The sequence below is a fragment of the Elgaria multicarinata genome, chromosome 1, assembly GCF_023053635.1.
Source record: "Elgaria multicarinata webbii isolate HBS135686 ecotype San Diego chromosome 1, rElgMul1.1.pri, whole genome shotgun sequence".
Taxonomy (NCBI): Eukaryota; Metazoa; Chordata; class Lepidosauria; order Squamata; family Anguidae; genus Elgaria; species Elgaria multicarinata.
Window position 1 is genome coordinate 130,187,905 of NC_086171.1, and position 27,508 is coordinate 130,215,412.

General features: G+C 41.3%; 1 protein-coding gene across 1 annotated transcript in view; it reads right to left on the bottom strand.

Annotated features, from left to right (window-relative positions):
- Positions 1-9,408: 9,408 nt before the first annotated feature.
- DNAI3 (dynein axonemal intermediate chain 3) overlaps positions 9,409-27,508 on the bottom strand; it is a 36,026-nt gene continuing 17,926 nt past the window's right edge. The window contains exons 13-23 of the mRNA XM_063133652.1: positions 27,175-27,303; positions 25,419-25,492; positions 21,420-21,567; positions 19,487-19,574; positions 18,482-18,612; positions 15,930-15,993; positions 15,088-15,218; positions 13,893-14,097; positions 12,684-12,775; positions 11,380-11,502; positions 9,409-9,549 (exon numbers count right to left, since the gene is read on the bottom strand). Coding sequence (XP_062989722.1) covers positions 9,409-9,549; positions 11,380-11,502; positions 12,684-12,775; positions 13,893-14,097; positions 15,088-15,218; positions 15,930-15,993; positions 18,482-18,612; positions 19,487-19,574; positions 21,420-21,567; positions 25,419-25,492; positions 27,175-27,303 — 1,326 coding nt within the window. The remainder of the gene's footprint in view (positions 9,550-11,379; positions 11,503-12,683; positions 12,776-13,892; positions 14,098-15,087; positions 15,219-15,929; positions 15,994-18,481; positions 18,613-19,486; positions 19,575-21,419; positions 21,568-25,418; positions 25,493-27,174; positions 27,304-27,508) is intronic.

Here is a 27,508-nt window from a genome sequence, read left to right on the forward strand (position 1 = left end):
ATAGACATATAAATAAAAATGGCTGCATTCCTCAAACCTAGCATCATGCTATCAGCTAACAAACATTTTTTTAATGTTTACTGTTTTTAACTTTTGTAAGCCTCCCAGAGAGCTTTGGCTATGGGGCGGTATATAAATGAAATAAATAAATAAATAAAATACTGAAAGGAGTTAAACATTTAGTTTTCATAGAAAACCACACAGAATCAAAATACAAACTAACAAAGTGGTTTTGGGAAACAATTCCTATGACCCCCAACACAGTGGTTTCTAGGGATCATCTCCAAACATAAAAAGAAAACCGAATACAATAAAGAGAAGGTGACTGCAGTTTCATGCAATGCTTGGGGCTTGAGAGGGCCTTGAATCTCATCTTTTGCTTCCTCCCTGTCGACATCTCTCCCAGGTGGCCATGGAAACCAAGCCGGGACAATGGCTGCCACACTGCCTCCTGGCATGTGCCACGAAAGCCATTTATGGGCTCAGGTACGACGACGGCTGATGGGGTCTGCGGGGGGTCACGGATTGGTCTCTTCACCCTCACCCCTTGGCGGCTTTGGTCAAGGAGGGAGGAGAGCTTTTTAGGCAGTACTCTCTGCCAGCATGGAAGGCCTCTCCGAAGGACATGGCTGTGTGCGTGAGTGGGGCTGGGGGTATATCCAAACGATGGTCCTTGGACAAGCCTGAATAACAGCCAATTCCTTTCTCTTTTCTCCTCCCAGCCAAATCTGGGGACACTACAACCGGGAGCTGGAGTCCCACGTCTTGCGGTTGGTTCTCCATGAGGTCCTCAGCCATCCAAGGCCTGGAGCAGCCCCTCGGCAACAGGTAAATCCTCCCCAAAGGCTTTGGTGCTGGGCAGAGGCCGTTTCCGGAGCTTTGGCTCCCCTCTGGAACAGAAGTTGTGGCCGTCTGCTATAGGCTCGGGGGCAGGTGTCTGTTCCAGAGGGAAGGTGGGAAGGGCCCCCACGTTCCTTAGCTGCAGCGTCTGCCCATGGAACTGTTAGAGGAAGGTGGGTTCCTTGGAGAAGCGGAGTCACAGGGCTTTCTGCGGCCTGGGGGGAGGCAAAACCTTCAGGCCTGCAGGCCCCTCTGATGATGTTGTGTCTCCGTCGCCCCTCCTTGACCTCCAGAGAGAGGGGAAAAGGGGTTCCTGGCCGGAACGTGGCTGGAGGGAGGAGACCTTTGTGCCCCAAAATTCCTTGGTGTGGCATGAGCTTCTTCCACTCTCAGGCCCTTTTTCAGCTGGGCGCGCTTTCGCCGAACTCTGTTAAAAACAAAGGAATAGCATTGCTCCCTTGACCTTGTACAGATGGAAGAAGGGAGACTCATGGGCAAATGGCAGGAAGGGACTTCAGTGCCAACACTCTGGTCTAACACTCGCTTTCCTTTCAGCGCCTCTTCAAATCATATGGATTTGAAAATGCTGAGTTCATGCTGAGGGGCTTGCTGACCAGAGAGCCAACCGTCGGCCATTTACTATTCATTCTGGAGGTGAGTGGGGTTGCAGGAGGACTTTGATTTTGCTCGCAAGGCATGTGAGGATGCCCAATTCAAAGCCCCGAATGCAAATGGGAAGGTCCTGCCTGGATTCTGAGCTCCTGCTTCTCTCCACAGCACATCCATTACTGGGCCCAGTCCGTGGATGGCGTCGAGAGGTGGAGGGCCCTGACATGTGGGACAGACTTCCTCCAATTTGCTCAGAAGATAGAGAATTTGGATGTGAGTAGCAATACTTGCTGTCATGGCTGGAGCCCTGGACTGGGACCATAGGAGAATCCAAAGCAGTGGACCAAAGCTGCTCTTGGAGGAAAGGGAGCTGTCTCCTCCATGGAAGGAGCAGGGCTGGGGCCCACCAAACCAGGGCCACTGTCAGGTGGCAAAGGGTTAAACCCCCATCCCAATGCCAGGTCCCCTTACAGCTCCCATGGAGGGCCTTTTCTACAGAGGCCCCATGAGGCTAAGGGTCCACCCGAGAGAGAAGTGTGGGTAGAGATCTGTCTTGTTTTCTTTCCCCCTAGATATTAGGAGAAGAATCCACCATTCGGAGGCTCCTGGGGGAAGTTGGAGGGCTGCTCTCTCATGAGAGGGAGGAGATCCGGCAGCAGGCCAGTGAAGCCCTCCTGGCCTATCAAGAGCTCCTCCATCACCAAAGGGGTAAGTTGGCAACAGAGGAGGAGGAGATGCAGAGCAGGGGCATGGAAGAGGCTCTGTTCTAGGCTACCTGAGGTCCAGAAGGAAAGAAGGAACCGTAGCCTTCCCTGTCTCAAGACAGTTTATCAATATTTGCCCCTAGCACCCCACAGCCTCCAGTTTTGAGGAGAGAGATTCCCCCAACGAGGCTGAACAACCTCTTTCCCCAATCTCACTAAAACACCCCCAAGGACTGTCGCTTTTCAGTGCGACCTCTGCAGTTCCCCTTGCTTTCAGGCTCTGAAGCTCTTCTTTTCTTCCCTTTCATCCAGAGGCCATCATCATTGAGGACCTTTGAGGTCAAGATGTCTGGAGACCTCCCAGTGAAGTAACGGAAGAAAGGCCGAAGGCTGGAGCAGCTGATGGAGGGAGCAGCCCAAGAGGAAAGAGAGGCCCTGCACAGGAGCCAAACGTCGATCCTGATAAAACGACCGCCAGGCAAGAATGCCAGGAGATGTCATTGGGCATTCAAGAGAAAAGAAAGTGTGGAAGGCGAAGCAGAACACCTCAAGGTGGAACGAGTGTCCCAAGGATTTGTGCAAAAGCATGGAGAAGACGTCAATGAAATTGTTGGCCCGGTTGTGAAATGCAGCAGCATTGGAACATTCCTGAAGCCAGCAACGCCCAAGAAGAGGCAAGCCAGGCACCTGGAGACATTAAGATGTAACAGAAGAACTGTATACAGAGCAGCCTCCAGGTTTGCCAAACCCTGAGCAAGGAAATGCTGGGTGCAAACCCAAGAACAGACTTCAAGGACTCCACTTTGAGCGATGGCGAACCAGGTGGGTTGTTGCACTAGAAGTAAATAAGGGTTTGGAGAACATTACAAGAGAAGAACCAGAAGAAGATGCGGCAGGAGGAGAGAAGTGGCCAGAGCAAGAGGAAGACTCTGTTGGAAGAGCCTTCCTAAAGAAGGTCAGCTAGAAGCTACAGTGCCCTGGAATTGGGGCTGAAACACCAGAAGCAGTTTTAAAAACTGACTTTGGTAAATGAAGAGCTAAGCCAAAAGAGAGAATCTCTGGAGAACCCAACAGACGTGCTAACCTCGGAATTCAGTTACAGAATCAGCTGAGGGAAAGGAGATCATAGAGCCACACTGTCAAATTAAGCACTAAGAGATGCCATTTTCAAAGCTGCAAGAAACAAGCCTCCCCTGTTAATAGGCGGCACCACGGTGCAACTTTGCCAAGACTTGAGTCCTGAGACCCTCAACAGAAGAAAATCTTTTAACTTCTTCACTGAACAACTCTGCAGAGCTAACATTCAACAATGCGGTGATCCTGTGAAACGAATAACCCACAAGGACAGCAAGACTTCACGTATTCTCCACTCACAAGGTAGCAAGATCTCAACTTGAAATGCTCAAGCTGAATATTGAAGGCTTGTCAGAATCTGAGGAGCAAGAATCTGACCCTCAAGTTAGGGTGACCATATTTTGGAAACCAAAAAGGAGGACAACATGGTCGCCCCCAAGGGGGTGTGTGTGTCCAGCACCAAGGGGGCGTGCCCACCCGAACATAGCCTTGGTCACATGTCTGATTTTACAGCACACATTTAAGACAAATCTGTTCTACATAACATCTTAATGTTAAAATCACTGAAATAAAGAACAAGTGAGAGATTCAATGTATCTGAAATTAACTTCACTCACTCCTACTTTTGTAGGTTTTGCTGTACTTTGAAGCTTTTGGTATACTCTGTGTGTTACATTCTCCCCTTCCCTCAGATATCTTTTCTGACTGAATCTTCACTCATTGCAAGCTGCTGTTATTGTTAACAAGGTTTGCTACTGGCCCCAGATCTGTTTCAAATTTGGTATGGCGAAAGCTCTACCTAAAAGCTATCATGGTGCCAACTTTCAGCTCTTTATCTTTAAAAATGACAGTTTTAAAAATAATAATTTTAAAACCTCAATTTTTAAAAAATTCCTAAAAAATCAATAGATGAACGGATCTGTTTCAAATTTGGTGTGGCTAAAGCTCTACCTAAATCCTATCATGGTACAAAGTTTCATCTCTTTAACTTTAAAAATGATGATTTTAAAAATAATAATTTTAAAACCTCAATTTAAAAAAAAATCCTAAAAAAATCAATGGATGAACGGATCTGTTCCAAATTTGGTATGACTAAAGCCCTTCCTAAGAGCTACCACTGTGCCAAATTTCATGTCTTTATCTTAAAAAAATGACAGAGTTATAAGCATTTTTGTTAATTCTCATTAGAGCTGCTCTTTGAAGATAAATCCGGATTTCCCCTCCCCCTCCCGGATTTGCCATCAAAAACCCGGACAAATCTGGTCATATGGTCACCCTATCCCAGGGATCATCCCTGGATCGTCCCTGTGTGTCCACATGATACACAGGGGATCCCAGGAGCAGGTAGGGATGATCCCTCCATTTCCCCAGGATATCTGCAGACACTTTCCTCCCAGCTTTTCCCATGGTCCCGGAACAATCCCAAGGACTGTGGGTGGTGAGGGCACCCATCTTAGTTTCCTCCCTCTTACCCGCGAGTAGCAGGGGTCAGCAGAGGGAAGGAGGCGGGATGGAGGTTGTCCAGGGACATTGGTGTGGGTGGGTGGTGGGGTTAGGGCATTAGTTTTTTTTACTTTCTTTTTCTTTGGAGCGCAAGAGCGCTCCAGCTCCTGCTTTTTTTTTTTTTTTTTAAAAAAAGGTAGGCGCGACGTCCTGCTTTCTCCCTGGATGTCGTGCCCCATGTGTAAACCCAAGGGGAGGATCTCGCTCCCTTCCTCAGTGTAGACATGCCCTTTGTTATTCAGTGTACTCTGGCTGGTGTGTGTGTGATAGAGAGGGAGAATAGGGGTGGTGGGGAGAAATAGAGAGGAAAGCAAATCTAAAAGCTAATTACGGAAAGATCCTTATTTCTACAGGGGAAAGGAGGAGAATGATAAATTAATACAGTCTTAGTACGTTTCTTTTTAGTACTTGCATATTTTTAAAAATATTACTTCCAGCTCATTTTTATTTATTTATTTATTTATTACATTTTTACACTGCCCAATAGCCGAAGCTCTCTAGGCGGTTCACAAAAATTAAAACCATGAGGAACATGATAAAATAACCAATAATCTAAAAACCCAAATACAAAATACAATATAAAAAGCACAACCAGGATAAAACCACACAGCAGAAATTGATATAGAATTAAAATACAGAATTAAAATAGCAAAATTTAAATGTAAGTTAAATTAGGTGTTAAAATACTGAGAAAATAAAAAGGTCTTCAGCTGGCGACAAAAAGAATACAGTGTAGGCGCCAGGCGGACCTCTCTGGGGAGCTCGTTCCACAACCGGGGTGACACAGCGGAGAAAGCCCTCCTCCTAGTAGCCACCTGCCTTACTTCCTTTGGCAGGGGCTCATGGAGAAGGACCCCTGTGGATGATCTTAATGTCCGGGCAGGTACATATGGGAGGAGGTGTTCCTTTAAATAACCTGGCCCCAAGCCATTTGGGGCTTTGTATGTTAGTACCAGCAAATTTCATTTTGTTTGCGACATTTATACCTCCCGATAGCCAAAGCAGTTCACAAAAGTTCAAACTCAAAAAATACATTATAAACTATAAACCTTTAATTTTCCCAAGGAAAAACCAGAGTAAAAGCCAGCAGCAGTGTAAAGCTCAAAACACACATGGATACACTTAAAAACAAAACTGAAGGACTAAAAAGCAAGGGAAATAAAATGGTCTTCACCAACAGCCAGAAAGACCACATTTTAAATATCCCTTTGCTGTAATGAAGCAGGGTTGACATATCTTTGGATTTCTGCATTACAATAATTGTTTGCTTTGATCAAAGCAGAGCAGGATGATGGGATATCACAGAATGTCAAGAGGTGCTTTGCAAAGTGGGCCCATATCAGGCTTTCTTCTTGCATTCTGGTTTCTGCCCATCTCACTATATGGACATGTTGGCCAGCAGCCTCTGTCAGCCACCGCGAAGTGACTCATGCAAAGTGTTGATTTGTCTGTGTAGAGTTTTTATCTGTCCTTCTCCAATACCTTTAATTTCCGCTTAATGGGCTCTGCTTGGTTACCTGGTCTCTGAACTGCCTCTGGAAACATAGCAACAGGCAGAAAGCGGCATTGTGAAAACTGTCGCCCCAACTGATAACAGAGCTACATTAATATTAATGAGCTGCCATTCATGTACACAGGTAAATATTAAGGTTGTTGGATAATTGCTCTCCTACTGCAAAACAAACAGCCAATATCCACTTTTGTATGACAAGGGAAAGACACTTTTTCCAGTGCAAGCTGATTTCCACTGCGGAACTGTGCCGCTATCCTGACTTTTTACATGTTGAGAATTTATTTGGCATGTTGGGTTAACAAAATGACAGCATTGACCATAGATGAGCAGAGAACTGGGGCAGATCTACACCAAGCAGGATAGAACACTTTGAAAATGTTTTAAAAACTGTATAAGAACTGTGTCCTGGGCCCCAACAGTTGTCAAAGCTGTTATAAACCATTTTAAAGCAGTAGTGTAGATCCTGCCCTGCTAAAGTATGACATTTTCCACATGTCTGTTGGTGGTGACTTGAAAGGTGGGGGAGATTGTAAAAATTGTGGCCTGGTTCAGGCCATTATACTTACAAAATAAACACCCAGCATAGTGTTAGTAGCTTTACTACTGTAATTTTGAAAGGATCTATTTAGCTGCATGGTTTCTTTTCTTTCTAACATTGAAAGACATTGGGATGGGATCTGCCTTTTCATTTAAATCAAGATGTATTTAAGAATTATATCTTTAGGAATGAAATTGTGTAATTTACCAAGATTTAAGATAGATTCCTGCAATGAGCAGGGGGTTGGACTCGATGGCCTTGTAGGCCCCTTTCATCTCTACTATTTTATGATTTTGATAAAACTAAACATGTTAAATAGTTCAGACATCAATCTATCAAACCATTAAATAAATACAGGAATTAAACTATATTTAAAGCAACCTAGGTGGTCAAATTTAACTCCTAAACAAAGCTATTGAACACTATCTTCTGGCTGTATGTTACTTAATTTTGTCCAACAGAAAATGCTTTCAAGCACAATTTCGGGAAGGTCACAATTGCAATGTCTTGTTGGGAATCAAAAAATTAAAACTTTATTTTTGGAGATCAAGGGAAGACAATTTGATAAAAGGCTTGAAATATTGATATGGCAGCCTATAGCCCAGCTTGTAAGTATTCATTTCTCAAGTTTTCATCTCGGTTCACATGATCAGTGGTTCTTTAGAATGGGGCCCTCATTGATCATCCTGCACACTTTATTTAATTGAGAAAATCCTACCAATTGACTTTAAAGCTTAAGCCCCTATTTGAGACTTCAGGCTGAAATTGCAGAATTAGAACTTCTCAAGAAGTTTGATTCTATCTATTTAGGCTTGAAACAAGCAAATGGTTTTCTGTTCCACTACAAGGTGTTGATTAATTTATCAAAGCTAGAATGATAGTTTTAAATGGTCACTTTGCTTATCTTAAGCTTTGCATAGAATTGTCACAAGCATTTTATTGTTGACTCCCCCAATTTACAAACATTCCCTTCACCACACATCAGTGTGACTATATGCTATCATCTGTGAATAACACTTCATGCATCTGATGAAATGGACTTAGTCCATGAAAGAAATGTGCCATATTAAATCTGATAGTATTTAAGGTGTCCCAAGCTTCTTCATTGTTTTTGCCGCTCACGCCTAACATGGCTGTCTCTCTTGACATTGTTCTCAAAATGGGTGTGCTCTCTCTCCTTTTATAGATGAGACTCAGCTGGTTGCAGGGCATTTGAATAAGTCAATTGGTTCTAGAACCAGTTTTCCATTTTGATTTATCGCATGTCCAGATTTGGTGTACTGTTATTTCTCCCCTCTTTGCACAAGAGGAATGCTTTAGGATTGAAGGTGTTTATAATAAGTAAGTACTAGATAAGCTAATCAAGCACAGATGTGAACGTTCTGAGCATCATTTGATAGAAAACCAAACTGAGCTTGGAAAAGGAGCTGGAAAATCGTGAGTTAGGTTTCTTGATTTAGGCTTCAATCTCATGCCTATGCAATCCCACTCACTACTATGATTCTTTTGCCCACAAGAGGGTCCATGTATATGGGAGCTACCAGGGGCAGGCTGCTTTAAGTTGATCCATATAGCAGTAGCATGGACGCAGTGAACAATTAATACTCAGTGACTTACCATGCAGAGAAACCTCCAGGCCCTGTGGTTGGCAGAAATGTGGCAATGGAAGGCTTCTCTGTGTTGCTGCTATGGAGAGCACTGTGAAGTAAATTCCTCCGTGTGATGACTGGTTCACGTGGTCTCAAATGAGGTGCTCCCTGTGGACCCATGTAGTGTCTTTGGATTGAGACTATTCCAAATATACCATTCATATGAAATATTGCATGTAACCATTTATGCTGCCCTTAATAAAACTGACTATGGTCAGTCAGAAAACTAGTAGGTTGTTCAGGGGCTAAACCTAGCTTATGGTGCAATCCTATATGTATCTAAGCCCCACTGAGTCCAGTGGAATATACTCTTCATTAAATGTTTATAGGATTACAGCCTCAGTCACTTTAAGGGCAGAAACATTCCCAAAGGGCTGCTCCTTACATTCCCATTTCATACGTGGAGATACACTTCATGAAACTGTAATGTGAGAATAGCTCCGTTACAGCCTTGTATGTAGATCTGGATGAAAGCCAATGCCTTCTTGCACTTCCAGATGCAATATGAGATAAAACCATACATTTTCTGTTCTTATGTTACATTTTATGCGCTGGTACTTAACAAATCTTTTAATATTTGCATTCTGGGTCTCTGATGCATCAAGTAATCTCAATGCAAAAATCATCCATTTGTATTGTGAATACATAACTTAATCACCTGTGAAATTAGTGCTTATGTGTATATTTATTATACATATAGTAGGGATTGGGAATAACAGCATATACAGCCACGTTTCATTTGACTTTTTTTGGCAATTCCCTCTCACTGCCAAAGAGACCAGCTGTTAATTAAACTGAACAGCCAGTCTCTTGGGCAGAAGAGACTGTTACACTATACATTTCAAAACCACAGTTTCACAGAAGAGTCTCTTCAAACACACACATGTATTTGGATCGTGGCCATTCTAAATACATTCCTCATAACAATTCATACTGTCCTGAATATAATAGCAGTGGTTGATCACAAAGCTAGGTGGTTCATGAGGTGTTAAATCTATCAGGTCCCTTCAATAGTCCAAGTCGAAGCAGAATGGTCTTCTCTAGTTCCAAAAAATCTACATAATCTTGTTGGGTCTGTTCTTCCATTAATTCTCTTGATCGCTGACCACCAACTGCTTTCTGCAAGGTAGAAAGAAATAACCAAAAATGTTCTGAGTCATAGAAAAAAATAATTTTTAAAGCCTTAGGAAACACCACCTTACGTTCCTGAAGAAAACTCTGCTTCTAAAATATCCAAACATCTATTTAGTACTACAGCAACTTTGTACTCAAGCATAATCTAGCCGTCCAAATGTTTTGGCCTACAACTCCCATGATCCCTCACCATTGCCTATACTGGCTAAGGTTGTCGAGAGTTGAAGGCCAAATACATGGAGAGCTACATGTTGCCCATCTCTGTTCTAGTAGAATTCAGTCATCCTTCACCATCCTTGCTACCTCAAATATGGTGCCAAGAGTTAGGGCATTACTGTTTGTAATCTCTCAACCAAGGAAGGCATACAACGGGTGCTATCTATATACTAATAGCAAACCTCCATCACTCTCTTAAGGATTTCATGTTCATTACATTCTACACTAGTCTTACATTTTGGCAATAAATACCCCTCCAAAAATGTTTTCTACAGAAGCTAGGGTCAGACATAATGTAAAACTATTTCTCTGAACCCAAGCCTGCCCTGAAACCATGTTTTGTTCAGAGGTGACAAACCAAGACCTGAAACTACAGTTGGAAGCTGTTTTGCAAAGCACAGTTTGTGTTAACAATGGCTTGTAGTAATTAGTTAGGGACATTAGGTTCTGCCTCAAGAGGCTTTTGCAAAAGTTTTTTTCCTTCCTTGGGTGGGTCTCAAACCATTGTCCCAAGAGGGCTGTGTGTGCGGTCTGCAGGGCCCCTACCCAGGGAGCTATATGGAGGCTGTGTTGTGTGTCATTTTCTTCCTTCGTTCTGTGTGTATTGTGCCCTTAAAACAGTGGTTATGAGGAGCATAAAAGGATTTGACTCCCTGCATGTAAGGATGTCTGGAGACAGGAAGTAACTGGGTCATTGCTTGCTGTGCCACTGGCACTGATGGGGTGTGTGTGTGCGTGGGTGTTACTGTGTTGACTTGCAGTGTGTGTGTGTGTGTGTGTGTGGTGATGCAGGAGTGTGTGCTGGGGGCATGTCCCCATTGTTGTGAGTTCATTGGTTGCGTCTGTGTGTCATGCCTGGCCCAGGCTTGATCCAAGAAGACTCCTTCTCTGAATTGGACTCACGTGGGCATGCCTGTCATTTTGCTGCCATTTTTGTATTTGCTGGTACTATGTTTCCCCCCCCACCCAAGCTGAGTATGCACAGGGTAAAGAGACTGTTTCACCAGTGCAACAGTCTGGCCCTGTTATAATGTGAGTATGGATTTGCTGTGCCACGTGGCATGAAAAACTGTAGAAATCTGCCACGTGAGAATATGCTTTCTAGTCCACAAAAACTTATGCCACAATAAAGCTGCTTTTATTTGGTACAATAATACTGTGTTTTTTGTTACTAGGCGAACCATGAATTGTGTTAGCATGCCCCTTTTTCAGTGCAGATCAAAATGTGCAATTAAAAGGGAGAATGTCCCAAAGGTGACCACCAAGAAAAAGAAGCAAGCATTATATTTAATAGATGCAAATAAGAAACAATCTTTGCAGAAGCACTAATGGAATAGCATCAGTCAAAATATTCATTCTTAGACGAAAAACAAGGGTGCTGAGAAAATGCACAACAAATTCTCTTTGGCTGCAATCCTATGCACACTTATTTGGGAGTAAGTGCCATCGAACATAGTGGAGCTTACCTCTGAATAAACTTGCCTAGGATTGCACTGTTTGTAAATTAAAGGACTGGAAACACAAAATAACACTTCAATGGCTACATTTTCAACATCTTAATAGTGCTCCTTTTTTGGCATTTTCTGGAGGAGAGCTTACCGTTTTCATCATCATCAGTTCATGCTCCAGTGTCATTTTTTCTTGAGCTCTGAATTCTTTCCGCTGCTCAAAGAACTCCAGATGTTTGACTTCTCGCTCAAAGTAATGAAGAACACTGGAACGCTGATGTTCCCAGTGCATTTTTAGTTTATGATAGGCATGTTAAATATCCATTCACACACACTGCTAACCCAATCCAAGCTAGGAATTGTGTATACAGAAGCATGCTGTCATATTACAAAAGTCTAGAAAAAATGGGAAAGGATGCACCACCTATCCTGAGCTCTTCGGAGGAAGAGTGGGATATAAATGTAATTAAAAAATAATGAATACAGATGCAACTCTATGCATGTTTGGACAAAAAAATATCCTACAACTCCCAGCATTCCTCGACTAGCATGGCTGGCTGGGGAATGCTGGGAGTTGTAGGACTCTTTTCTGTCTAAACATTGCGTATTAAATCTTTTGCTAGATGAGAGATGACGGGTGCTTCCCCGTTATCTTCCCCACATATGGCTTCTAGCACTATTTATTGCATTTATATCTCGTTTTTCCTCAAAGGAACCCAAGGTGGTATACATAATCCTCCACCTCTCCATTTTATCCTCACAACAACAACCCTGTGAGGTAGGTTGGGTTGAGAGTCACCCAGTGGGTTTCCATGGCCAAGTGGGGACTAGAACCCGGATCTCCCGACTCCCAGTCCAACACCTTAGCCACTACACCACACTGGCTCTACCCATCAAAAGACATTCTGCAGCGATTCCACCTTTCCCTCCTTAATGGATTTTCGATGGTAAGCAAAAAGACAGAAGCAGCAGTGGGAAAACACGGGACGATTACAAATGGAGGACGTTGCCATCTGTCAAATCCTGTGAATGAGGGAAGGCCACTATACAATAAAGGCCTACTCTGGAAGCACCCTATGGGTGTCGTTCCTCCCTAAATGCAGCTGCTAGGAATTTGGCAATAGCACTAATTGGCTGTTCAGGAAGTCTGTCCTCCTTCCCACCAAACAGCTCCTAGGTTCAATGCCTTGTGTTCCTTTGCTCCCTCCTCAGTCCTCAACAGCTGTTCTGTACCATTACTGACCCTGATGTGTTTGCTACACAAATGTAGGGTGCATTTGCATTATGTGGCAATCCTCGTATCTGATGTCTCTTCTCTAAACATGGGCCACATCCAGTCTGCCTGCTAGTCAACAGACTGCCACCGCCAAGCCAACTACAACCGGGAGCTCTCTGAATATCCCATGCAAAAACCTTCTCATGCCCCCCCCAAGGCTTGTAGAACAGGTTACAGACCTCATTGCTGGAAGGGTGACTTAATGTCCATGAAATTTCTAAAATATGTAGTGTACCAAAGTCATCAGATACTGCTAAGAAGTGTTGTTTTGCTGTAAGAGAAGACAGAAGATTTTATTGCAGAAGGAGTTGTGAAAACAACTACACAGAAGAATGTTTGCATTCAGCATTTCTGGCAGATAGTGAATTGGCCATAAATGTACCTTCTTCCTAGCCTTTCGCTACTAAAACCTGCCCTACACAAAAATCAGATAGCTCCGTGGCTTGATAAGGAATGACATTTCCCCCTGTTGCTATCTTTCTACCTATCCTGTATTGTTCCTCATCAACGCCTATTAAATTGGAACCCCTAATTACAATTCTGAGTTGGGCTATAGAGAACCCAACATGTGCATACCATACATCAGGGTGGGCAACTTAAAGGCCTCCAGATTTTACTACTCCCATGATCCCTTCCACGATTTCTAGGACTAATGGGAGTTGTAGGCCAAAAGATCTGGAGGGTGACAATTTATCCACTCCCGCTGCATATGGCAGGACCATTGATTGCAAGTGTTCAAAGATGTTGGTAGAGCAAACTCTTAGCCATGTGACTATGGAACTAGCTACTGAATGTTACACACAAACCCATGTAACTGAGACCATGGGCTGTTCTTTAAAATAAAAAGCCACTAGGTTGGGATGGAATTTAGTGCTGATCCCACTTTTCTGCTCCATAATTACATTATCAAGTGACTTCCCCAACTCCCCTCATGGGGTTTCAAGACAATATTTGCCCCAGGAAACCTTCAAATGGCTTTGGAAGTCACTTAAAGGCAGCCTAATTTTTTTAAAAAAATAATCAATGTCAGGTCTCTGTTGCATGCATTTATCTGCAATGTGTAGTTGGCCCTAGGCCTATTTTGCAACACTCATACTTCCAAGTAGCTGCTGAAGACAGAGAGCTATGTGCAGATCATAGCTCTGCACATAGCTCTACTGCTGCCTTGCCTGCTCTTTCCTTCCCTTTCTAAACCTTTCAAGACCATTTTATAACCACCTAAGCATTTGGCACAAGTTGATACCTTCGTCTGAGTTGCCTTCACCTTTTTTACATTGTCCTGCTACCTAGCAACAATTCCTTCTGCACATGCCATTGAGTACTAAGGACCGAACCATTGCAACATTACATTCAGAAAAGGAAAGTAAAAATACAATACAATGACATACAAGAGTAGATCCAGGGTTTGATGCAAGTAATCAGTGCAATACAGACATTTTGGGTCTGTGACGGTTCATGTGTTTTTTCCAATAGGTCCCAAATGTCAATATTTCCATCTTCTCTTCCAATAAAGAAAACACCTGGTCTTGATAAGGACCAGTGTCCAACAGTATATCTCTTTGCTGCACAGCTTGACTCAAGGAGCGGTCCATTCTTAATTAAAAACACAAAAGGCAAATATATGCATGAAAAATATTGGAAGAAAACCTAACACTCAGCCTCTTCCCTGTTTTTTTGAGAACTTTTACCATTTCCCCATCTCATCAAAATGGAACAAAACCCCAACTTAATCAATGTGATAGATATTACATTGGACAGCCACATACAATTTTGCAAATAAATACTTTTTAGAATTTTGTGAATATGATTTTAACTGTCATAGGATTTAGGAAATTTAGTTGAAACTTACAGTGTGATCTTACCTTACCTTCAATTTATGCATATTAGGTGGGGTGGAGTGGGATGATCATTAATAAATTCCACTGTGCTGGCAGAAAGAAAAGCTATGCTTGCATAGTGAACTTACACAAGCAGGGACCATTTGAGTAAAGCTGGCAGATACCAGGAAAAAAAATCTGAAGTCTGGTCAGAGAGAAGTGGGGCTTGGCTCCACCCTATGCCCACTTAGTGGAGTGCTGTTCACAAAGTATGGCTAGACAAGGCTAACGAAAGGGGAAAGGCAGATGGATAACACATCTTATTAGACCCTTACAGGTGTTCTGCTTCAGGACTCCAATCACAAACACCCGCCAGGAATGTTAACTCCTCAGCTGCAAAGATAAAGAACTCTACATGAGTAAGCAAGGGAGGGAATTTCCAGGGCAAGGGACCCCATAACTTGAAGTATGGTTCTTGAACATCTTACATCCATCTCGTATAGAGATCATTCAAACAGCCATGGCTTCCATTCTCTATGGAAGATGGGAATCTGTGTACTGATTAAACAATCCTTCATACTCCCCATGTCCTGCTATGAAAAGAAATATTTAAACAAATCAGTGTTCCCCGATGAATAACTGTTCTTACAATTCAAAACAAGTTGCAACTTGACTGTTTCTTGCACCTCTCTGAATCGTCTTGTGCTATATTTGGAATGGATTTGTGACTTCTTTCTTTAGAACTTCTGATTCCATAGGAACATACCATAACACCTTCTTTCCATATTGCAAAATTCCAGCCTCCAACTGTGAGAATGATGTCTTTGAAAAATGGAGACCGCTGAACGGTGTGGACAAGTCCATCATGGATGGTGTGAATGTTGGATGGCTTCTGGCCTTATGAAAAGAGAAAGGGAGAAGACTGTTTTGTATATGCATACATTTGTCTCATCTTTACATTTTATTCAGTTGTTGCAAGACGCTGAACAGTGTTAGAGAACTCAGAAGGAAGAGAAGAGTTATCCTTCCTCTGTCACTAAGGAATAGGCAAAGAACAGCCAACTATACCTCATCTTAATATGTACCTATCTCTTGTTCGTGAAAGATGCAGCTGAGGACTCATTTATCTTGGGTAAGACTACTGTAAAATGTCTGTTGTGAATTTTTCATTGACTTTCATGTGGATTTGAACACTATTGAATTGGTATCAGATAGCCTTCCCCAATCTGGCACCTTTCAGAATTTTGGACTATAACTCTCAGCATTCCTACTATTGGTCATGATGCTGGGCCTGTTGGGAATTAAAAAGCCAAAATCTAGATGGCACCAGATTGGAGAAAGCTGCAATTAAGTGTTTTCAGTATTATTAATTACACACACACACACACACACACACACACACACACACACACACACCCCTCTATACTTTCTACCTTACTAAGACCATTTCGAGCAATTTATAACAACACTGGTTCAAGAAGTGTGCAATTTTGTGTGCAATTTTTACAGAATTCAAACATCTGTGTTGTGTGAAGTCTTTGGCGATGTAAAAGTCACTACTCATGACCCATAGCAATTTTGGTCCATGCTGAGAAATTTAAAACATACTAAGCAGTCTTCCTGAGTCACCATCTCTTTCCATCTTCCATTCTGAACAAAGAACTTCACCATCCTGTAATACCACAAAAAATGTAATAAATATGGACAGCAGGAGGTTAGGTGAAATATTGGCCACAATTTTTAAAAGTAAAGAAGAAAGTCAAACATTCATCTCTTTCAAAGTTTAGAAAACTGCTTGCAAAATGGAAATTATTTTCTACATTATTTCTGCATTTAGATCCATTTGAACTAAAAGCTATGAGAATGCAAAAACTATTGGTTGATTTCAATGCCACATTAAAGTGTAGTTTATGATGTGATCTTTTTCTTTAAGTTTAGCTAATGATTTTTTGGCACTGATACCCTGTGTTTATGGGCCAAGAGACAAAGCTAGACAAAGAAACTATTTTACACAGTTTTCTGTTTTGTTTTGAAACCAGGAGGGTGGGGCGTGGGTGAGAATACTGAGCAGAAGTGCTAATTCCGAATAAAGCACAAAATCATAAGCAGATGCTCTTTGGAATGGAATGGAAGCTCCAACTTTCTAACCCTTATGGAGAGGTCTTTTCTCTTGGGATAGATTCTCAACATCTCACAGGCTTTTTAACTTGCTGGTTTATTTACTTCTACTTTTGAGAAATTCACATTTTCTAAATTGTTTAAAAAATGACCTGTCCTTTATAGAGCTTTACAAAGCAAAATGAGAAAAATATATGGCCAATGAGCTTACAGTCTACACCATGGAGTGGGGAGGAAGGAGAGAATAAACAGAAGGGGAGAGAGATGAAATACAAGCAAATGCGGTTACTTATACTTTAGCTCCATTTACAGCTTAATCCTATGCATTCGCATCAAGTTGAACAGGATAAATGTGCATAAGATTGTGTTGTTAGAGTTGGAGGTAAGGGCTTAGCCAAAAGCTTTGTGAAAGAGACGGGTTTTGAAAGAACTGACAATTTTTTTTAAAAAAAAAATGTTATATACTGCTCTACTTTGCATTATGATCATAAAAGAACACGAGGAAGATTTGCAATTTGTTACAGGGAGTGATGCTAGCTAGAAAATAGACTTTGAATCTGAAGGATGGTGCAAAAATAGAAAGGTTTAAAGTTTGGAAGTTCACAAAACGTTTTCACTATGATTCCTCCCCGTGTGACATTTGTGCAATTGGTGTCTCGATTTGGTTCAATCACTCCAAATTTTCATGTCATGGAGAAACTCCTATTGGATTCTTTTTGAACACCCCCCACCCCCAGGTATCAATAAATTATGAATTGGCCCTATGTTTCCTGTGAGAACGTACAAGAGTAGTCCTTTTCTGGATCAGATTGCAGACAATGGTGTATATATTACAACCGAGGTTGCAAAATTTGCCCTTGCTGCCAGAAAATAAAGGCCCAGGTATTGTACTCTAACCTCACATTAAATTATGGAGAAGGACTGCGTTTTTCTTTTATTGCTGTTGCTCTGGAGGGGAAGTGTGATTTTAACGTGTGATTTTAATTATTGCTTATGTCTTGTTTTTAAACTGCTTTGTTTTTTATTACATTTTATTATTCCTGTTTATTTCAAATTGTTTTTTATTACATTTTATTATTCCTGTTTATTCGAAATTGTGGTGGTCTGTGGCTTTGAACAATAAAGTTGAACAAACAAACACATTCCAGGAAACAGCCAAAGTACCCACACAAATGGCAACTATAAGAATAATATGTCTTGATGGCTTAAGTTATTGCTTTCCTGCCTTTGCCTTTAGGAATTAGCAAAACACATCAAGGGAATGTCTCTATTGGCTGGTCCCAAATCTGCAAGTTACACTTACAGCTAAGTCTGATTGACCATGAGTCCCAAAGCAAAATTCTGCTTACAAAAAGTTTCCTTTGGGAAACAGAGGCTTGTCTCTCAGAGAGAGAGAGAGAGAGAGAGAGAGAGAGAGAATGAGAACCATGGTGGGGGAAACAGGGATTGCTGTCTGTTCTAATCCAGATATGAGTCATTTTCTTTCTAAGAGCTATTTCAGAACATTTCCAACAAGGCAGACCAGATTATATACGTTTGTGGCAATCAATCCAAAGATGATCCTTACCTTGGGAAAGAATTAACCCATTGGATTTGGGGACAGCATGGGAGTTTTTAATCAGGGTTCACAAGATAGGTTCAACTCCACAGGTTAGTAGATTTCTGACCACTAACTTTCCTGGTGATGCTAAAGGGTTTTTGCAGGCCAGGGGCTCCTTGTGCTAACCATCCAAAAGCACTGTGCAGCAATTCCATCTTTTTTTTCCTTAGCAGATTTTCTGCTTTAAGGAAAATAGGTGAAGAAGCAGTGAGAGGGCTATGAATAGAAGACATCATCTGGAGCCCCTGTAAAAAGTTGTGAATGAGGCAGGGTGATGGTACAATAAAAGCCTTAAATGGAAGTACCCTAATTGTCAATAAGAAACCATAGATCAGTTCATAAAGCAGACTGTAATAGATTCACATAGATCTTTTATTGTGTATTCTCCAAGTCTCTTACATCTCCTGTTGTTAACAATAATTTAATCAAAAGGCCAACTTACTTCGGTCCCAACAAAAAAGCTGCTAGTGATATTTTCTAGCAGCTTCAGAGGTTTCATTGATGTGGCCTGTATCTGGCTATATGGCAGCTTTTCTGTCGGTGCCTCTGGTTTGATTTGGGGCTGCGTCTTGTCTTTAAAAGAATTTGGTAAAAATTACCAAAATGGAAACGCTACATAATCAAATAACTTACCTTGTTCACCAAAGTAGCTAAGCAACTGGAGGGAGGTGGGAAAGAGATTTTTCAATTGTACATGTTGACTGTTAACTAATCCACTTTTCCTTCAGCCTGATAAAGAGCTCTGTGTAATCTGAAAGCTTCCACACATCTACTAACTCACTACAACCATTATTAGTTATTTTCCTAATGCTAAACATAGCAATTAACTTTAATTGTTCCCATTAATTATTGGCCTTCAGCCACTACCCTAAGGTTTCAACATTTCAAACTTACCCATTGTCCTTCAATTTGATATGAGTATAGCTTGATGGAATTGCTAACAATTCTCAATTAGAAACTCATAGGCCTCCTCGCTTGCTTATATTACTTAGCATTAGATTACAGGGTAGTATCCAGTGTTAGTCCTATTTAGAAAAGACCCAGTGAAATGAATGGAACAAGTTAGCTCATTTTAATGGGTTTACTCTACATAGGACTAACATTGGATACTAGACGTGCCCTATGGGAAGCATGTATGGCATTAAATAGAGTGCACTGTCTGTTGACTGTAGAACTCGCAAGCACACATTTTACTGATATAAAGCAGAGGATAAAATATTTATGGCACCCAAGAAGCTGAACAGAATGATGGCAGGAAACTGGCTTTGTATATTCAGAAGGACTCAATTGATATTGGATTATTTGTTAGGAAACCATGCAATACACATTGGGAAAGATTGCTCTCTTTGGGGGTGGGGTTTGCTATTCTTTCTGCTACACACGTTTGAATCATGCTAAGTACTGAGATATGTTTCCCGAAAACATATAATGTAAAAAACATCATTACCTTGAATTTTGGTGTGATAGTGCTCTTCTCTGAGGCTAACTTTTGTTGGACTGTACTCTGCACCTGTATCTGTCTTGGGTAGGTTTATCTGTTTTAGGATGTAAAGAGCATTTGATAATACAGTTCATGAAAAAACAATATGGCTACATTACTTTTAGACAGTTTCCCAAACCTAGTGCCCTCCAAATATGTTGGCATTGCAGGTCCCATCATTCCCAGCCATAATGGGAGTTACAGTCAAATACATCTGGAGAGCACCCAGGCTGCTTTAGGTGTGACCAGAAAGGCGGGCTACACATTTTTGATATTGTAAAGTGAGGCCAGAAGCATTATTTATGCTACACAGTCCTTTTAAGAAAAAAAAATGTTTGGGCTGCAAATATAGGATGCAATTCATGCATCTGCTGGGTAAGTCTCTGACTGAAATTAATGGGACTTAAAAGTGCTTAGCTTTAGATAGATCAAGCCCATAATATTCAGTAATCATGTGGTTACCACCTGACTGAGTGCTGGTGCGTTTTAATGCCTAGGTTTAATTTATTTTTAATTACTTATTTGTTAGGACATGTTTGAAGACAATGTGAAGGTGAAAACTCTAAGCTCCTCCCGTCAAACCTGATATTATCGACTGATCTAGGATTAGGATTCGTATGTCTTACACTGATATATACTTGTGTGAAGTACACCAATATCATTCTGATTGTAACAGGAAGCCTGCACTGCCTTCCCTTTGTTGCTGTCTTTGGGAAAGTGAGGTCCAGCAGACAGACAGCTGTTCTAGGAGAACAGGCTCCATGCACCTGCTTGGCACAGTTTCAAGGCAAGTTCTTACATAGCTACGTTACCTCCAGGATTAGAGGCAGGAAACCTCTGAATACCAGTTCCTGGGAAACATACAGCAAGAGAGGTCTGTTGTCCTTGTGTCCTGCTTGTGGGCTTCCCATTGGGGCAGCTGGTTGGCCCCTGTGGGAAATGGAGTACTGGTAAAGTTCTCACTCTAGGTATACAAAGCAACTGATTTATCTGGGCAAAGGCCTCAATTGGAAAGTGCAAGGGGAAATGTATGGCCCAGGAAACATGGGACAGACACCAGAGTAGAATGGAGAAGCATGCTAGGAAAGAGTCACAAGGAACTATGTAACAACCAATCAGATCCCGGTTTATTCTCAGGGCCAAGACACCCCAGTGTGAGGGATGCCCAAACAGAAAGAATGAACACTGGCTGCCTGAACGCCAAGGCACTAATAGGTTTTGAAACAAAGAGTACAAAGAATTCAGTGATTCACATAGGGAGGCTAAAGCATCAAAACAATGTAGGAAGCTGCCTTATCCATTGGTCCATCTAGCCCAGTATTGTAGACACTGACTGGCAGCAGCTCACCAGGTTTTCAGGCAGGAGTTTTTCCTGGAGGTATTCGCATGTTTCCACAGTGGAGGGAACCTGGTGCCCTCTAACACAAAACGACCTTTGGATAAAACTATATCTAACTGCCTCTGCTGTGCGAGGCCGATCTCTTTGCAGATAAAGTTTTCTATATGTGGATCTGTCCCACTTCATATGCAAATGGCTGCTGCACAAGGAAGTCTCCCTCCATTCACTAGAACATTGTTTCACACATGGTGCCCACTACCTGATAAATGATCAACACCATCAAATCCAACAATGCCAATCACCTGCTATAGGGGGTAGGGAGAGAAGAAAATGACTCCAGATTCTGTGAGACTTCCTGGCAAGTGATCAGGTCCAACAACAGTACTTCCTTAGGCCTGCCTTCCTCAACCTAGTTCTCTGTTAGCCAGTATGGCCATTGGCCACGCCTGCTGGGAATTCTGGGAGTTGTTGTCCAACATATCAGGAGAGCAACAGGTTGGGGAAAGAAAGACATCATCAATACATCTTGACTGCTCTCCCAAGTTCTTTGCAGAAGTGTACCTTAATGAGAGGCCTCCATGAAAGGTCTAGATGTTTGAAGGTAATTGGCACATCAGGTGGAGCTGCAATGATCTTATCTTCCTTTTTCTTCTCATTTGAAGGTTGGAGTGCAGGCCTGTGAGCTCGGAGATCCCAAATATATATTGTGCTGCAGAGGAACAACGATAGAAATGGAAGGCTAAGGTTGTAGGGCTAGCTAGACAGTGAGCAAGGTTCCACCCTATCCATACATTCCTATCAGATAAGCATGTTATCCCTCAGGCTGTGTTATGGTCATCTGGATTATGAAATCCCACAAATCCTTTTCATTTGGTCACCCTCAATATACAGTTTCACTGCAAGGAGAAATCAGATGATAACTTGGCTGTATGAAGAGCTATAACAGGTATTGACTTTGTCCCTGAGCTAGGAAAAAGTTTGGTTCTTTGAATTAACCATCATGATCTCTGGCAACCTCCTCTTTGGATTATTGTAATTGTATATGGAGCATTGTATATGGAGCTGCCTTTGAAGACAGCTAGTGAAAAATATGGCTCCAAGAATTATAACTAGTCCCATTACTGTAGGCGCTATGGTCATATTAATCCAGTCCTCTCTCACCTGCACTGGTTTCCAGTTCACTTCCAGGCCCATTATTATTAATAATATTTATTTATTTATTAATATAGTTCCAACAATGTACTTGGTGCTGTACAGAATATACAAATAAAACAGCAATACTCTGCCTAGAGGCTTACAGTCTAAAATCACATTAAAACATATGAAGGGGGGAAGGGGTTACACAAAACAGATATAAAGGAATAATCATAGCAATGACAACAGTAAATCAGGCTAAAATACCAAAAGCTATGGAAAACAGATGAATTGCCACCACATTAATCCAGTCCTTCTACAACTTCATTGGCTGCCAGTCCAGGTCCGGGCCCAACTCAAAGTGCTGATACTAACATTCAAAGTCCTAAACGGCTTGGGGCCAAGTTATTTGAAGGAACACCTCCTCCCATATGTGCCTGCCCAGACCTTAAGATCATCCACGGGGATCCTTCTCCGTGAGCCCCTGCCAAAGGAAGTGAGGCAGGTGGCTACCAGGTGGAGGGCTTTCTCTGCTGTGGCACCCCAGCTGTGGAATGAGCTCCCCAGAGAGGTTCGCTTGGCACCTACAGTGTATTCCTTTCGTCGCCAGCTGAAGACCTTTTTATTTTCTCAGTATTTTAACACTTAATTTAACTTAAATTTAAACTTTGCTGTTTTAATTCCATATTTTAACCTGTATCAATTTTTGCTGTGTGTTTTTAATCCTGGTTGTGCTTTTTATATTGTATTTTGTATTCGTATTTTTAAATTGTTGGTTGTTTTTATGCTCTTCAGGGTTTAAATTTTTGTGAACCGCCCAGAGAGCTTCGGCTATCGGGCGATATAAAAATGTAATAAATGAAATAAATAAATAAATAGAAAGCACAGGGAGTAATGTTGGGGCCTCTGAATGGCTACTCTGAATGCTAGTGGAAAGTAGGAGCGTCCCTCCGCCACATCTCCCTTTGCCAGAATTTTAAACAAGAGGAGGACTTGCATCAAAGTACCATAGAGCTGAACCTTTCAGGTAGTATTTTTTTTAGAACACCTCAAGTGGTAGTTCAGGATATCAAGATAATCTCTCCTCCCCACTTCTTCACATTCAGAAATGCTTTACCTGCTTTACGTCCTATCTCTCCTCTCTCATCTCACACTATTGCCCCGCTCGTGCTCTTCGCTCCTCTGATGCCATGTTTCTCGCCTGCCCAAGGGCCTCTACTTCCCTTGCTCGGCTCCGTCCATTTTCTTCTGCTGCCCCTTACGCCTGGAACGCTCTTCCAGAACATTTGAGAACTACAAGTTCAATCGCAGCTTTTAAAGCTCAACTAAAAACTTTTCTTTTTCCTAAAGCTTTTAAAACTTGATGTTGTGCAGACTTTCTACTGTTAGTTTTACCCTACCCTGTGCCTGCTTACCCTACCCTGTGCCTGTTTGCCTTCTCTTCCCCTCCTTATTGTTTTACTATGATTTTATTAGATTGTAAGCCTATGCGGCAGAGTCTTGCTATTTACTGTTTTACTCTGTACAGCACCATGTACATTGATGGTGCTATATAAATAAATAATAATAATAATTTGGGCAAATTCATCATCAACAACAGAAAAATCAAGCAACTTTGCCCAGGGAGTAGGTCTGCTCAAAATCATAGGCCCATGCCAACTGGCCCCACTGGCGCCCCCTCTGGCCAGCCCTGCTCCTCCCTCCCTCTCTCTGTATTTTAATCTGAACTAGTAGTCACTACATAAAACAAAGGGGAGAAAAAAAGAAAGATGAAAAGGGGAGAAATCAAAAAAACAATGAAAGTTGGCTCCCTCACTGTTGTCCTTCTGCTGGCAGGCAGACATTTTTATTCAAGCAAGCCATTGGCGTGTAAATAGGTCTGTTGGGTTGCGTGCTAGTTTTTTCCTGTTATTGTTGCATTATTTATTTATTTAAGAATTTGTATCCTGCCATATATGATTGAGATCTCAGGGTGGCATACAGATAAAATCAAACAATATAAAAACAATAAATAATGTACACAACTAAAAACATATTATACTATTAACTATGTTCCTCTTGGTTTTAATTTTTGTGAACCGCCCAGAGAGCTTTGGCTATTGGGCGGTATAAAAATGTACTAAATAAATTAATAAAATAAATAAATTAGCTAAAACAGTAGAAAATTTAAAAGCAATAATAACAATTAAAACTATGTGCAACTTTAGCCCTCAAAGGCTTTGATAAAAAGCCACATTTTAGCTTGGTGCCGAAACAAAGCCAGCGTCAATGCCACAACAGAGAAAGCTCTCTCCCAGGTCCCACTATAATGTACGTCTCATATTGGTGGCATGCAAAGGAGGGCTCCTCCAACAGATCTCAAATCTCGGCCAGGCAGATATAGGGAGAGACACTTCCTCAAGTCTCGAGGCCCTAGCCGTTTAGGGCTTTAAATGTCATCACCAATTACGACCGGAAGCTTATTGCAACCAGTGCAATTATTTTAAGACTGGTGTTATATGGTCTCTTCATGATGTTCTGGTCAGCAGTCTAGCTGCTGCATTTTGCACTAGCTGCAACTTCCGAGTTGTCTTCAAAGGCAGCCCCATGTAGAGTGCATTGCAGTTACCAGTGCATGCACTAGCTGGTGGATCAGCTAAAGTTGTCCCCAAGTACTCTGGACCATGGAGTTCCAAATGAGCCTCCAATGACAGGGATGGATCTAGGAGTACATCCAAGCAACACCCTTGCTTCTTCAGAGGGCATGCAATGCCATCCAGGACAGGTCCCTTACCCAATTCCTGGACTCGAGTACCACCAATCCACAGGGCTTCCATCCTATCAGGATTTTTATTTATTTATCAGGAATAATAATAATAATAATAATAATAATAATAATAATAATAATTGCATTTGTGTTATCATTGCATTTGTTTTAATCAGTTTTTTATTTACAGGGTTTTTTTTTAGTTCCTAAGATTGTAAACCGCCGTGAGTGCTGTTTTCTTGGAAGGCAGGCAGGCTACAAATCAAATCAAATCATCAATATTTATTTATTTATTACATTTCTATACCGCCCAATAGCCGAAGCTCTCTGGGCGGTTCACAAAAGTTAAAACCATAATAAAACAACCAACATGATAAAAGCACAATTACAAAATACAGTATAAAAAGCACAACCAGGATAAATGATTTCTCAGTGGCCCAGTTTAGATGTTACAATTTCTGTTCAATTAACTATCATCCTGAGCTGGAGGAAGACTTTAAACCAGAACTTCCCAGTTTGATCACGGGAAACTGCAATTTAAGAAACCAGGATATCTTTACCAAAGCCAGGAACGTGACAGGAAGGGTACATAAGTCAATTCTGGTTTACTCCACAGTGATTATAATGTCTGAACTGGGCCTTTGTGAAATAAACCTTAAAAATAAAATAAAAATCAGTACCAGTCTGGTGAGCAGGTGACAAGCTGTACACAAATCCCAGCTCTGTTTTCAAAGACAGTGCCCATTCTGTTGAGCTAAGAAAGAGCAAGAAAAATAGCACTTAGCGTTAGAAACTGGAAAGCACATTTGTCAGGTTAAATCTGTCAAGTCAATGCTGAATATCAATGCTTTTAAAATGTATCAACAGAACTCAAAATTTAGTTTCGAATGTTTAACGTGTCATTCAAACTCAAATTCCAGCATGATTATTGATACCAAATAAATGCTTTGTTCTGAAACAGAAAAGAAAGATAATATTGTGAAATGAATATATGTTAACGTCATAACTTCCTAAGTTCAACATTTCAGATTTGAATTTTAACGTTGCTGAAAATTTAGTCCCATCTTGAATGCAGAAGGAACTTACCAAGCTAGTGAATGCATTTCAGTCGAATGTTAAGGGCGTGCATAAACAGCATGGGCTGAAGCGGTGCTCAAATTAAAGGTGGGGGATACCTTTTGTGTTGGCTACATTTTTTTAGAAGGCTATGGAAAGCATACTATGGATAAAATTACTAACTACCCTCAATAGCTCCAGTGCTGGGCTGACGATGGTGCAGTGTCGCTTGCCAGTTTCACGTACGCATTGGAGCAAATCCACTGCAGATCTGACCTTTGGAAAAACACTCAGGTGGCTATGGTTGATCAGAAGGGTTTTCTGATAGAACCCAAAGGCCTGTGAATGGTTACGCTCCACTGTTTGGATTTTTATTGTTGCCCTTTCTATAGTAGCATGGTTTCATTTTACCATGCAAATTTCCTTACAATTTTGTTTTTGTTTCATTATGTTTATATCCAGTGCCTTGACAAGGGTTTCACGCCTCCAACCATAGTAGTGAAGAGCTTCATCTGCTGGGGTGATTTATAAATTTTTGCTCTGTTTCTGTAGCATACAGCCTAAAGGACTGAGCGGTGAAACTCTTCCTTAAACAGATTACAGGAGCCTTTGACAAGAAACTCAGGCTGCACATGCCCTACATCTGCAATATGACCTACCTTACAGGTTTTTTTTTAAGGATGATTGAAATAATACATACAACGTGTTTTGAACATTCAGAATTCAAATAATTCCTATAGAATCATCTTATTCTTGAGTCTAGGCTAGAAATTCCCAGATTTAAAGAGAGCATATTCTGAAAACCTCATCTAGGTGTTGATAATGAGCAAGATTATTGCTCATTATCAACACAGAGTAGCACCAGTCATGTTAGAATTATTATTAATACCGCAATTTTGTTAAATTGCCAGTCATTGGTCTCGGAATACCAATCCATTACAGGACAGCATCAGTTTTAGAAGAGGCTGTGATGAAAGTGGTATCAAAGGAGTAGGCAAGAGAATAAAATATGCATGCTCACATCTGTCTCACACAATCTTTTTCTTAATGGACATGTGTGTGTGTGGGACCATGTGTGCATCAATATACACAGTTACATGTGAAAATGTTTGGCGTGCTTATTTTGCCGCAGTTACATGTGTATACATCACTTTTCTTTCCACAATCAAATATATGTACAGGTACAGAAAAATGTCTTATGTGAAGCTGAAATAACAGGAAGAAATAATATAGAGCTTAATATGCATTGTTTGTTCAGTGAGGTACAGAGAATTGTTCCTGCGTGGGTCCCAGACAACAATTAAGATGTAACAGGTAAGGCAGAAGTTGTTGTTTTTGCATTAGTGGTATAGGTATGAAATATTAACAACTAAATCTTACCTCAAACATTTCTGGCAGCCAGTGTATATCTGTTATTACTGATTTATGGCCATATTCTATGGATGAAACTGCGCAATATCTCACCAGGTGAGGTTCCTTCCCAATCTGTTGTTCCAGCATGAAACTTGGCTAAAATTGAACATCACCCTTTAGTGCTTAGGAAGAAGGTAGTTACCACTTTAAATATATATATATATATATATATATATATATATATATATATATATGTAGCATATTATTTAACTCTGTTTTGTTAATCAAAACCCTTTTTGGAAGCTCACAAAGACCAACAAAGTTTGGTGTATAAACCACACAACTAAAAAAGACAAGATAA